Here is a 14001-nt window from a genome sequence, read left to right on the forward strand (position 1 = left end):
TTTAAGTGGTAATATGTTGAAATGAGACTTCTGGTTTGTGAGAAGTGTTAAAAATACTGCATGTAAGAGCATGGAGAAAAGCAGGAGCCTAATGAGAGTTTATTTTAAAAAAAAGGGCTAAATGCACAGTCCTGTGCCTGAGATGAGGCAACCCCATGCACCAGTGTGGGCTGAGAGTTAACTGCTTAGAAAGCAGCTTTGTGAGGAAAAAACCTTGAGCTGCTGTTTGATCAGTAAGCAGAATATCAGCTGTGCTCTCATGTCAAGGCCAACAGCATACTGGGCTGGATTAGCACCAGTGTGGCCAGTGGTTTAGGGAGGAGCTTCCAACAATATTCAAACAGTTGACGTGCATCTGCAGTACCATGTCCAGTTTTGGGCTCCTCTGTGTCAGGCAGGTCTTTTCCAACCTTATTCTATTTTTTAATCTGTTTATTCTTTAGTCTGCCATTCTCTGCATTTGTATACAGAGGTCTGTTAACTGTCGAAAGGTGAAGGCACGTAACTTGTGTTGTAATTGATGGCAGTGATACTGTGACAATCAACAGCCAGTTTACAGAACTTCCTTATAAAAAATCAGGTCTGTCCTTGTCATGTGTATTTTGTTTCCATACTAGTGTATCTCAAAAGAGTAACTGGTATGGCATTTGTTAATGGGCTGTATTAGAGATTTTCTTTTTTAAAAGGCAATCTGTGATTGCCCTCTTTTGCCAGTATATTTCAGTTGAGATGGTGACATAATGCTTACAAGCATTAAAAGAAAGTGAATAACAAGTTAAACATGTACATCTGAACTCCTAATTCACTGTTCCAAGTGACTGAAAGAAAGAGTTAAAGTTTAGAGTTGTCTTTATAGGACTTTCTAACACTGACTTCAGGTATCAAACTTCATTCCTGTATGCCTGTAGGAAATCTACATATTGTAAAGGGCAGCTTGTCCTTGAAAGAGTTTTAACCGTCCTGCAGATGGCACAGGCAGGAGCCAGAAGCATCTTTAGAGATGGATAAGGCGGGATGAGAACTTCCTTCGTTCAGGATTTTGGACTTAACATCTTTTGTTAGGCAAAAAACCCCCACAACCTTCTTTTCAAAAGAGCATGTTGTAAACATCAAATGTGAACTTGAAGAAACTGCTGTGAACCAGCAACATCTGAGGTTGAATAATAGAGCCCAGTTCCTGCAAACTTTTCTTCATAACATGCTTTGATCAGAGGAAGTTTTCTTCCAGAAGACGTTGCGTGAGCAAGTGAAATTGTCTGAGAACAAAAAGTTTGAGCTTGGGTGTGGGAAGGAGATGGCTGGCAATAGTTGTGGAAGTTTCAACCTCCTGGTTGCACAGTGCTTGGTTTCATAGTGTGTTGGTTTTACAGAGACCCTGCTTCAACCTATCTGATCTTGGTATGTGTCTTGGTTGTGGGGTCTGAGCCAACATTATTAGGTGGGACTCTCATAATTAACCTGGTAGACCAAGTTTGTTAATTAGCTGTGAGGTCTTACAGTTTTTAAGAATGGAAATGTCACTGGTAACATATATCAATAAACTACGACTGTTTTCCAATAGACTATTTCAGCTGTTAGTCACCAGCTGTTGCAAGGCAGTTCTGAGTTCTACAGTTCAATTTTTTTTTTCTTTTCATTCCTTCAACCAGTTTTGGCAAAAAAAATTCTCTTGCTGTTGCCAAATTTAACAGCTCCCACAGGATCTGTTATGGAACATGTTATGAAAGAAGATGAAGTCCTGTGTACCACTGTAGTATTGTTAATCTGTGTCTTTTCACCAGCTGATGAAGTTTTTCCATGGCCACATTTTCTCCTAATGCTATATTTTGGATATGTTATTTTTGTTAAATAAGCAGCTGAATAAGAAGTAATATGAATTTTCTCCCAGGGGTTCTCTTAGGTTGTGTATCCTTTGTACTTAACTCCAGCACGGGTACCTGGATAGCGAGATGAGAATTTACATTCCCTAAACAGAATTGGACTATTTATTGCAAATCTCTGATATCTTTCTCTTACACTGTACATGGTTAGCTGGAGAATATACTTTATAAAGAAAAAAGATAGCAAACTTTTAGTTATGGGATATTGTACTGTGTTGATCTTTCTGTTATTTCTTTGTTTTAAATGGAAGGCATTTCCTTATTAAAATGTTCTGTGTATCATTGTGTATGTGTTGAACACTCAGACTATTGCAAGGCTGCCTGGATGTCCCTACAAATCATTCTCATTAACTTTAATAGTTTCAGCTGTTTGCCCCCTCTATCTCCTGCATGTTCCATCTTGTTCTTGCACATTACATTTGATGTATTTGGTGGAATTTTAATGGTTGCTAGCATAATAACTTCTTTAAAACCTAATCTAAAAATTATAAGGAAGATTACCATCAAGGTAAGTGGTGTCTCTGTATAGTTAACAAAAAAGAAACTATTGCTGCTAAATCAGGTAAATTGCAGTTACAGGGAATAGATAACTCCTTTTGGTGTAAGAATTTTATCTGGGTGAAAGGGGGAGTGTTTAGATTATACCTGTGTATTTTTGAAAGAGTTTGGAGCAGCACTTCTAAGGTTACTTGGCACTAGAAGCAGTGTAACTAAAATGAGAGGAAAAACCTGCTTCCCTTGAAAACTCAACTAAGATTTTTATTCCTCCCCTGCTTTTAAAATGTCACCCATAAACTACCTTGTCCTTAGAATCTCTCTCCCTTTTGCCGCTTAAACGTTAAGACTGAAAAACCTATTTTCTTAATTTTTTTGGAGTGCCCTTTTGATTGATACATTTGAAGTTAATACTTTTGCTTTGAAACTAAATCAACATCAGTGATAGCTTTGAGCTTTTGGCACCATCTTGTGGAATCCTGTTTGGCAAATAGATCTAGGAGAATGTATCTGAGAAACTGACTGCACTGGATTGACTTGTTAGAAGAGTTATTACCTAGAATTTTATATTGATACTACTGCTACTGGGGTGAAGAAAATTGGTGTTGTCCATAAACATTTTACTGTAAGACTTTTTTGTGGGGGTTGTTGTTGGCAAGTTCAAGGGTTTTCACCAATTCGTTTGGAATCATGTGGAAATCATCCAGAAGGAATGTTAAAGGAATAATATGCTTCTAGTGGTCACCTCTTTCTGTTCTGTTTTCTCTCAGGGTGTACTGTCTGATCTGACAAAGGTGACTGGTCTTCATGGTCTGGACCCAGTGGTGCTTGTCTTACTGGTGGGAATAGTGATGTTTACTTTGGGATTTGCTGGTTGTGTGGGAGCACTGAGAGAAAACATCTGCCTTCTGAAATTTGTGAGTAGCACCATTATATGAGTCAATTATTATTCTTCTGTTTAGAGTAGGGATGCATTCAAAATTAATTACTGTTTTCCAATTTGGATTTTTTTTTCTTTTTTTACAGTTCTGTGGAGCAATTGTGTTTATATTCCTGTTGGAGCTAGCAGTAGCAGTTATGGCTTTCCTGTTCCAGGACTGGGTGAGGGACAGGGTAAAGGAATTCTTCGAGAATAACATTAAATCCTACCGAGACGATATTGACCTTCAGAACATCATTGATTCGCTACAGAGAATCGTAAGTTCATATCCTGTCACTTCTTTCATGCGTTCTGGGAGAATGTTTTTATTTTTGTGATAGAATTATCATATTTTGTAGCTAATAGTACTGTTACAGATGTTCTGGCTTTTTCTTTCTGTACTGAAAGCATCAGGGAGGCAAGATATTCTGAGATAGTGCTGTTCTAAGGTGGATTATGGAAGCTGTCTCAAGCATCCATCTGCACTGAACCTTCTTCATTTGTTCCCCTGCTCTGGTCAGTGCTGCACCACTTGAAGTGAGCAACAAAAACGAACTTTCTCCTGAAAAAAACTGTGCAGTGAAACTGGTAGTTTGCATTCTGCTTTTAGGAGGCACTGCAGTCTTATACAGGGATGCAGCATAAAGCCTTTTATCTTCTGAGATGCACCTCATCTTGAAAGAAAAGAGAAATTATTTTTTAAGTAGGTTTTTAAGTAGGAATGGCTAGTTTATAGTTGGACAGTTGCCAAGGAAGGTTGAAACTATTTTATATTCTAGCAGTCCTAAAATCTTGAGTTACTAGAAGACAGTGATGTATACCAGGAGATGACAAGGCTTGTGCTAGTAAGGGCCTGGTGGCTTTTATTCCAGCAGCTGCTTTTGTAATCATGCCCAGAAAACAACCAGTAAAGGTGACTCTTCTGAATTTTATTTGTGAGTCTTTGAAAAATTTATGTGGAGAGAGACAGAGTACATATGAGTACTTTGCAAAGAGGTAAAATGGTTGTGTCATTTTTAAACTTTTTCCCTTTATGAAAGAAGGTTGGTTTTGTCTGTCTTCCACCTTCTAGAAGAACGTATTAGAAATCTGTACTCAAAGCTGAGTTTGATAGCAAAGCATGTTTTAGAGTGGTTACCAGTCTGGTCAGCTGTGTATTGCCAGCAGCTTGTCTATCCTGTTCCTTTACTCTTGTGTGCATTGGTATGCAAGGATCCTCTCTGACTAAGCTGCCTGGATGGGTTTCAGTGCTGTTTGGCTTTAGCTTTTGATGCTGAGGGCACCTTTTTGTACAGTAGGGCTCCTCCTGACCACAGCCAACACAAGTAAATTGTCTTAGTGTTGTCTCCTCTGTTGTTGCCCTTTCTGCTTCAGTATAGTCGGCCAGGCTAATAGGCTAAGCTGATTTACAACTGAACTCCAGTTACTTTTCAATGAAAGTAAAAGGCTGAGCTTGCTAAAAGGAGTTGGTTGACCAGTGTAACAAGCCAATAAACCTGAGAAAGGAAAAACCAGAAAAGTCTGAATGGGCTTGTTGGTGATCCATACCTCAAAGTACTGAGGAAGGAGAGAGGTGTGCAGTGCCAATTAGCAAGTGTAGCTCTGTAAGGTGCAACTGTGTGTTCAAATGCCTCACTGAAGCCTCTTCTTCCTCTTTTAGGCTGACTTGCTCTGTTCTCAGCGCATGCCTCAAGATACAGCTTTATGTAGGCAGCTCCTTGTGCTGGCTAATTATATTACTTTCAGGCCTGCGAGTGACCTCATAGTCTGTACCTTACTAAGGAAGAGAAGCATATTTAGTGATTGTATGGCTTTTTATAAAGGTATAGACATGTGAGGGAGAAAGTGCTAGAAAGAGAACCTCTTTTGCATTCTTTACAGTGATGTATTAGTGACTTATAATCATTTTTTCTTGATGCTTCTCAATTCTGAGCCTTCTGTTCAGGTCTGTTTAGAACATACCTCCTGTGAAAATTCTGCTCTCCATTCATATCTGTGTCTGTCACAACTTGATAACTTCTGAATTGATTTATTGACCTCAAGGTGTGATGTTTTTGCAGACAGCTAAGTTAATACAAGTTTTGTGGCAACGGGCAGTGGTCAGAGGAGAGATGTTAGAGAGAACTGAAGGGACTGGACCTTCATGCAGTGCCAGGAAAATCTGTATCATGGTATAACACTTCAAGTACTCAAATTTGTAGAGAAAGATTTGTACCCTTAAATATCCAGGCCACTAAACTGCAAGGCATAAGCCAATAAGAAATTAGCTTTCATTTCTATCTGAAAACCTTCTAATATAAAATAAAGGAATTTTATTCACAAATGTTTGGATCTACTTCTTAAAATAAATAAGGAGAAGAATACTTATTAATTCATGAAAAATTAAGCATGTCACAAATTTTTTAGAAACCGTTTTCAATAGCTTTTCTGCTTTGTGTGACTTGGAAATAATGTGTTACAAAGCATTTGTATAGAATATTTTGTTGCACCATTGTATTAGTGTTCACTGATTGTATCTGGTAATTATATCTAAAGTGATAATTTTTGATTTTACTTGTCATGCTGACACATGTGTCCAGGAGCAGATGTGCCAGATGCACTGCTTTGATTTCAGAGAGCCACATTATTGATCACTCTTTTTTTTTATTCTGGTGTTGTCATTGATTCTGCACAGACTTAGGGATAGTGAAGATTTATAAACAAACACTTTGCATTTGGAGGTATTTTAGAGACAATTTACCCACTGAATGTGCTCTCTGAAATGATATTTGTTTATCTCTTGCAGAACCATTGCTGTGGTGCCCAAGGTCCGGAAGACTGGGACTTTAACATATACTTTAACTGCAATAGTGAAAGCAAAAGTCGTGAGAAGTGTGGAGTTCCTTTTTCCTGTTGTATACCCGACCCCGCTGTAAGTTGTGCCCTGGCTTTGCTATTGCTCTAATGTTGTAGAGTTAGGAAAAGAAGTGCTTCCTAAATAAGGTGTGATGACTAGGGCTTTAAAAAGGATGGAATAGAAATATGAAAAAAGTTTGTCTGCACAAGAGTAGTTTCTGATCATTTAGGAGATCTCTTAAGAGTCGTCCAAATGTTATGCAGCCTGTTATACAGCTGAAAATGGATAGTCACCAGGGATTCAAGCTATTCTAGTATGGTTTGAATCTGCAACTAGTGGTGGCTGGTGTTGTTTCCTTCAATTACTGGCCTCTGGTACCTAGCTTGTGTGCACCTGAGAGCACTGTCTAAGCAGTATGTTGGCCCCAGTTAGAATTGTTACAACACCCCTCTGCCAATCAAGTAGGAGTAACTCCATTTGCTGGTTGTTTATCAGTAACTAGTAAAGTGCTCATGGACTATATTTAAAGCTTTTGTGTCAGTTCTTGTTTTTGGCAAGATTTAGTTGCTCATTGGTTAGATCTGTTTACTAAACTTTATGAAACTTTATGGCCCTTTCACTGGATGCCAAAATGTGGAGGTAGGAACTAGCATAGTGCTTTGTAGCATTAGTGGGAGTAGTAACAGCTCAAGATCCATCCATCTTTACTTGTGTGGGGCAGATAGCCATTGGTAGCTTATATTTAACCACTGGTAGGGTTCTGATTGTATTGGAAATCAACCAAGTAAAGACTTTGTCAGGGAAATGTTCAATGTTCAGATTCCCCAGTAATTATTTCCTTGTTTAGTTTGGAGCAGTACTCCTCAAGTGCAAATTTTTTTGTTACTGGTGCTGTATTTAAGGAGAAATAAGTATGTTTAAGTCTTTTCAGTGTGAGATTCTCCTACTAATACTTCAATATAAGTCAGCAGGCATTTTGCCAGTCATTCTGTAATTGCGTAATATTTTTTTGGTAACTTTTACACTGGGGAAAAAGTCTTTAAAGGAATGTTTTTACATCCTTTGTATTGCCATTGGGTTGCATGGGGTTGTGATCTGGAAGGTGTTTGTGGTCTTACTACTTGGGATCTATAACTGGAGTGTTTTGTCTTCAAGACTCTGTATCTTGGAGCTGGGCTATGTGTGAGACTTTGAACTATCAACTGAGGGGGCTGAAGTAGCTTGCAGCTGTTACTGGTTTTAGCTCACTGGGATGGCAAGTTGTTGTGTAGTGCTTGACGTGATGGAGCTGTAAGGCATATTTCTCCACTGCAGGAATAAATAAAAATCAGCCTGGTAGCTATATTGTTAGCTCAGTGTTAGGTGCTATATGAAATAGCTAATGGGAAACTGATCTTGAAAGTGCAGATGCCTTGTCTGTGTGCTGGCAGTGCAGTTGCTATGCCCCATGTTAAGAAGTCCTTGCTAGTTGAAAACCAAGTGATAGAAGCATCTGTGAGATTCCTGGTGGAGGATGTCATCTTGCTAGTGAACACCTTTGCTTTGTCATCACTTTTCTTGTATTCTGCTACTGCTTTGCTTGTTTTTACTACAAATGCTCCTTAAAACTTCTCTGACACTCCTAATGTTTGTGAACATAAAAGACAGAAAAGCTTGCTGTGAACAGAAGTGAGTAGAATTCAATTGATTTATTTTAAATCTTTTTGCTTTGCAGCAAAAAGTTGTGAACACACAGTGTGGCTATGATATCAGAAAGAAGGTAAGGTGCTGGGACCTTGCTGTCTGTCATGTTCTGTGCCTGCATAGACAAAACTATGAAAATGGTGGGATTGCTGGTGTCAGCTGGGAACTAACTGACTGTGCTACATGATACTGAAAGTAGACTGAGGTAGACATTTTGTTTTGTTTAAAGTAAGCTTGTACTGTGTGAGGGTAGAGAAAACAAGTGATGAAACAGGTAAAGGGAAAGGTGTGTTTCAGAAAGGAATGGGACTTGCATTTCAGTTATCAGTTGTAATAGTCTCTGCCAATCTATTATCTAATAATGCTACAGTATTCTAATAACAGGATTTACAGGAAGATATTGATATCAGTGTCTGACATTGCCTGATTTACATATGTATTTTTCAAGTGTGGTTAAAAGCACTACTGCATGAGTGACAAAACGTTGGTATACTTATATCATGTGATTGATTTTATAGTAACTTGAGCAGAAAAGTAATATTCTTCTTTTCTACATTCAGAGCAAAAATCAATGGGAGGATCAGATTTTTGTCAAAGGATGTATTCATGCTCTTGAAGCTTGGTTACCCCGAAATATCTACATTGTTGCAGGTGTCTTCATAGCTATCTCGCTGCTCCAGGTTAGTTGTTATTGTTAGGATTCTTTGAAAAAAAAAATTCAATTTTGCAGATACAGGCTTGCTGAAGGTAAAAGCAGTTGTGGACAAAGGTAAAATAAATGTCTTGAGTGTGGGTTTTTTAGGTATGAGAGGGGTATGACACAAAAAAAGAATTATAGGAATGGGACTTAGTGTAATACCTGTTGATTAAAGCAATGAAAGTCATTATAAAAATACAGTACAGTTATAATATGGTGTGTAATAATTGTGGTGTATATATTGTGATATTAATGTAGTCATATGTTAATATATGATTATAGAAAATAATGTGATACAATAATACTCCCTACTTTTCAATATGTCTTGCTACAGAATGTATTTTCTATGTATGGACAATCGTTGAGTGTAGAGTGCTGGCAAAATACCTTCTCCCATCCTTGGTAATACTGCCCTCTGTAGCCTGAGGGTTTGAATTTCCTTTTTTATTTTAATTTTTTATTTTAACACTATGAAATGATAGTGCTTCCATGGATTTGAGAAATGCTGTCCTAAGAACGCAACATTTCATTAGAAAGATGTTCAAGATAGGAATTTTAATCTTTTGGCAGTATGGTGACTGAATGACTTGACGATGTTGTTCTTTATTCATACCCTGAGTCTTTGTGAAATCACTTTCAGTCACTTGTCTTTTCAAATTGGGTCTTTCTTGTGCATTAAACAATTCCATGGTGGGACTGAGAGTTAGACATAACCTGACTACTTTTAATTCAAGTCTTTCAGCTTTTTCAAAACTTCACCCTGGTTTTATGTAGTTTCTAAGAATGTTTCATGAAATGTGCTGAGTTACGAATTTATCTTCAATTTATAAAGGAAGATTTCTCTGAGAACTTGCGTAAATGTTAAAATTTCATATTTAAGTGCCTCAGAATCATCTGGGACTTCTCTTAGTGCTGTCTGTGACAAGAACTTCATTTCAGTACACGTAATTGTATGTTCTGTGTGTATTTAAAAAATTGATCTGAAAACTGACTGGATTATCTATTCAGATTTGTGAAATGAATGAAAATGTCTGATTTGTAACTTTAGCAATAGGTTAGCATGAATATTTATGACACTTAAACTTGGCTAAGTGGATTTCTTCTATCTCAAAGGCATCTAGAAGCTTATTATTTTGAATGTTCATGAAGTTTTCATAAAAACATCTTTCTCGTGAGCTTTATTTCCTTCAAGATTCTGTTGCCTTTATTATATTTTAGTAATAGCCACGCTTTGATGGATGATCCTAGATATGAAATGAATATCTGAAACTGCATTACAAATATTTTGCAGACTGTTATGTTACAAGTGTTTTATCTCACAAATGGTGTATTTTTTTTATCTTTCTAGATCTTTGGGATTTTCCTAGCCAGGTCATTGATTTCTGATATTGAAGCTGTAAAAGCAAGTAATGCCTTCTGAATATAAAAGCAGACACATGTTACAGAACAGTATATTTTACGATTATTGATTGGACGCCAAGGTGGAAGAAATGCACAGACCGTGAAATACTCTTGTTATTAAAAGCCTTATGTGGATTTTACCCTGCTCATGCTTTTTGTTAGAAGCTGGTACAAAAGAAATCTCCAAATGCACACCTGTCTGCCTTTTTCTAACAAGACAACTCAGTGCACCAGTGTTGATCTCTGAGGAAGAAATGGAATTTCCCAAGACACTGGCAGAACAGATTTTAAGGACTGTAGCAGGGAGACATAAAATTGCTGTAAACCCTTTCCCTGAAGGATTGCTGTGAAGATTGTTCTGTCTTCACTCCTAACTGTCATCTGTCTTTAAATGTAATCTTTTCAGAAGGCATGTGCTGATTTCTTCAGAATCTTGAAATCATGTTAATCTCTACAGTAGACTCATGCAGTCATTTTTGGCAAGATATCCAGCAACCATAATCGTCAACGTGTTGAAAATTGGGGAAAAAAATCATAAGCTGTCTAATTCTTTAATTGATTTTCAGTTGTGCAGAACCCCTGCTGTTTTGAAAATTCAAGCCAGTTCTCAGGTGGGAAAAATCCATCTGTAGCATTATATGTTAGAAATCCCCATTTCAGGCAAGAGGGTGTGAAGCCCTGATGGTGTTTCCTGTCTGAGAAAAATATAACTATTCTTTATTTATAGAAGAAAAACCTCTTTAAAAATGCTTATCCTTTCATTGATCAGTAATATCCTTAAAAAGTGCTGTCTGTGTAAATTTCAAAGTGCAGCTTGTTTCAGTAGGTAGCAAGCACGCTGTTGATGGTTTTTGTTGTTCCTCTGGTTTCTCCCACAACTGCTGTATGGATCTTCACAAGTCTGAACTGCTACTGTCAGAACCAATGAAAGACTTACAAATTCAGCATCAGTCCTTACTGAAATATGTTTGGAAATGAGGAAGTACAAAGTTAGGGAAAGATTAAGGTTGTTGGATTTTTAAATTTTCTGTAAAGCTATTGAAACATCAGTTCTGCTTGGTTCCATGGTTCAAATGTGAATCAAAACAAGGTGAACCAGAATGATTTCTTCACAGTAGTATTCTGCGTTAAGCTGAACTATTCCTTCTGAGGTCAGGGGTTTTATTTTAATCGAGAGAAAACTAAACTCTCTTCTTCCAGTCCTCCCTTCTTGGGAGTTTAGTAGATGGATCTGTAGTTCAGTAAGAGTTCCAGTCTTTTCTAGAAGACTCTGTAGTATCCTTAGCTTTAAGGTAAAAGTTCGTGGCTGAAAAGTTCTTGAAGGTAGCTGTAGCTGTCAGGTTCGCTGTGGGCCATATAACATTGTTTACTGCTTCCAGTAACACCAGATTTTCAGGGTGAGCAGGTTTATTTACAGTGCCTAACATAGTGTAAATTTTAGAAAATGATATATTTTTATAATGATATTTTAGTATATGTAGTCTGCCTGAAGGATTCAATGCTTGTATTTCTAAAGTATATGGCTTTCTCAGGAAGCCAAATTTTTAAATATCTCTCGTGTCCTTTTATTCTATAATGCATGTATTAACAAATATTTCACTGGCAACAGTTGATCAACAGTAAGAATCTGTGTGTCTGTGTTGGTTATCCAGACATCCTTATAGCTTTTAGTCTGTGAAGCACTTCAGACAGTGCTATTCTTCTCATGTGTACTTCAGCTTTCATAGTTCTTTTTCTGGCCAGCTATTGAGACACAACAGGAAAAGGAAGCTTGTCTAAGGATGGCTGATTTCCTTACAGTAGCAGAGAACAGTCGGCTATTAACTCATCTGAAAACCTAAAGTAAAATGGCTAGAAGTACACTGTGACCTTTTTTTTAACTTTGATATACAACAAGAAAACAATAACAGTAGATCACTGAGGGGAGAGCAAGAGGCATTTCTTCTGTAAAGCCTTGAGTTTGAGGTCTGTTTTACTTATTTTTCAATCTAATGCATTGGGAGTAACCAAAAATGTGCAATTGTACTGCTACTTTGCAAGTGGCAAAGCAGTGTCCAGCAACCTTTGCTTTAAATTCTGGTGCTTGAAACTCTACACCACCTCATCAGCCGGCTTACTCGGTTAATGCTCTGTGTAAATAATCTGATGTATGTAAAATTGGAGAAGGACATTTCCTGTTTGTAACTCTTTATTCATAAAACATTGCATTGAAAACTGCAACTAGGGAGTATGATTGCCTTTGCCACTTTGTGACACAGAAAGCTCCTAATGCTGGGAAGGAATTTCAGCAGTTTGGTGAAAATCGTGCTGGTGTCAAAGATGTCTGTGGCGTTCATGCGCTGAAATTAGCTGCTGACAAGAGCCAGCATTTCGGATTAGGATTCCAGGTCTGCAAATCTTGCCAATTTGCCTGAAGACAAATGTGTTTTTTTCAAGTACTGTTTGTGTGCAAAACAGAATTTAATTGAAGCGTTGTCTTTCCACAGTTTGTTCTTAACGGCTTTGGCCATATTAACACCAGCTTTGTATCAGTGCTTCAGTTATTTGGAGCTGAATTGAAGAGGGAAGTACAGCCTATTTGAGGATCTTTAAATTCATGAAGTGATTTTTCTTTTTTACACTGTGGATAAACTTCTCTGTGTTGATTCAGTATTGTTTTTAAAATCCTGGGGCTCTAGGCCTGTTTGCACCCAGACATTTTGAAGTGTACCCCCATTGATGGTACACATGGCTAGGGTAACGTCAGACTTTAAATGGGAATACTTTCTACTCAATTTTATTTAGCACCTCTTCTGTGGACCTGCAGTGACTTCCTGGCTTAAGATACATGTTACGGTTTAAAAAAGTCTTGTCAGCAGAAGCGGCTGGGCGTGAGCCTGCCTCTAAAGCCTCCAAGGAGAAGTGATTCAGTGACCTCACAGAGGTTCAATAAATCGTTGAGATTTCAGTGGTTGCGTTTGGAACAACTTGACAAACACTACAATGGAAACCAAGTTTTTAATGAAGATGTCAGATGGGAGCTCAGACTTGAATAACTACACTGAGAGAAAGAAACATGAATGATCACTTTTATTTCTCTGAAATGAGCACGATTTATTTCCGTTAAGCAATGTATTTGTCAGTACGTTTGACAGTGCAACTGCCCTTTGTTTCTGTTAATGTAACTGCATTTGGACACAGTTTCCCTGTACACGAAGAGGAAGGTCAGTGTAAGCACTGGAAAAAGTACAGTGACCAAAGGACCTTCAGTCGCCTCCTGAAAATCTGAATGTTTCTTCCCAAGAGGTCTTCAGTTTTGGTGACCTCGTACAGTGCCATGTGCATAGACTTGTACTTCCAGTCCACTGAGGTTGATGTGGCGATTGACTTATGTGTAGAATTGCTTTGTTTTTTGTCTCCTCATTTCATCCTTCCCTCTTCCTTCCCCTTCCTGCCTATGGGTTATCATGCAGCTTGAGCATTGTTCAGCCATTGGAGGAGGAGGTTCTGTCTCTTCTTCTGAGGTGGCTTTTCTGAGTGACTTTCAGTATATTTTTTTCTTAAGCCTTAAATTTTATTAAATAAAACTTGATGTTTTTTACTCCTGGAGTTTGATTTCTAAAATTTTTTGCTTTTATTTACTAGTATTTTACTCTCTAAGGGTTAGACCGGTTACCAAGACTACTGTTTGTGGATAACTCAGAAATGGTAAAGGTTCACTGGTGTTCACTTGTATATTTTGCTGAAACTAATTCTTGATTTTATTTTTGTTTGTAGTCTGGGCTGCTGAATAATAGATAACACTGATGCTTTTCTCTCCATTGCTAATGGAAAGCCATGAACTAGTGAAGAGCTGCAGAAGGGTTTACAGAAACTATTAAATCTCTGGACATCCAGAAAGTTAAATCTGCTGTTTTTCTTTTCTCCTGTGTGGTCAAAACCTGCTTGTGTTACTCACCAAGTGACTTGTCTGGAGTGGTTTTATGAAATTCCCTGTCATAAGAGTATTCCTGAGAGTGATATTTGCTGATAAGTGTAGTAGGCCAAGTAGTGTTACTACGTTTTGCAAGTGGGAAGGCTTTTGCAGGAACAAAGTTGAAATGTTTGTTTG

At 37.8% G+C, this 14001-nt stretch overlaps 1 protein-coding gene across 1 annotated transcript in view; it reads left to right on the forward strand.

Annotated features, from left to right (window-relative positions):
- TSPAN14 (tetraspanin 14) overlaps positions 1-13492 on the forward strand; it is a 37230-nt gene extending 23738 nt beyond the window's left edge. Inside the window, exons 4-9 of the mRNA XM_050305460.1 lie at positions 3146-3292; positions 3402-3572; positions 6080-6205; positions 7845-7889; positions 8374-8493; positions 9859-13492. Of these exons, the coding sequence (XP_050161417.1) occupies positions 3146-3292; positions 3402-3572; positions 6080-6205; positions 7845-7889; positions 8374-8493; positions 9859-9930 (681 nt within the window). The 3' untranslated portion in view covers positions 9931-13492. The remainder of the gene's footprint in view (positions 1-3145; positions 3293-3401; positions 3573-6079; positions 6206-7844; positions 7890-8373; positions 8494-9858) is intronic.
- Positions 13493-14001: the final 509 nt, after the last annotated feature.

The sequence above is a fragment of the Myiozetetes cayanensis genome, unplaced genomic scaffold (genome assembly GCF_022539395.1).
Source record: "Myiozetetes cayanensis isolate MyiCay16 unplaced genomic scaffold, myiCay2020 scf10, whole genome shotgun sequence".
Classification (NCBI taxonomy): Eukaryota; Metazoa; Chordata; class Aves; order Passeriformes; family Tyrannidae; genus Myiozetetes; species Myiozetetes cayanensis.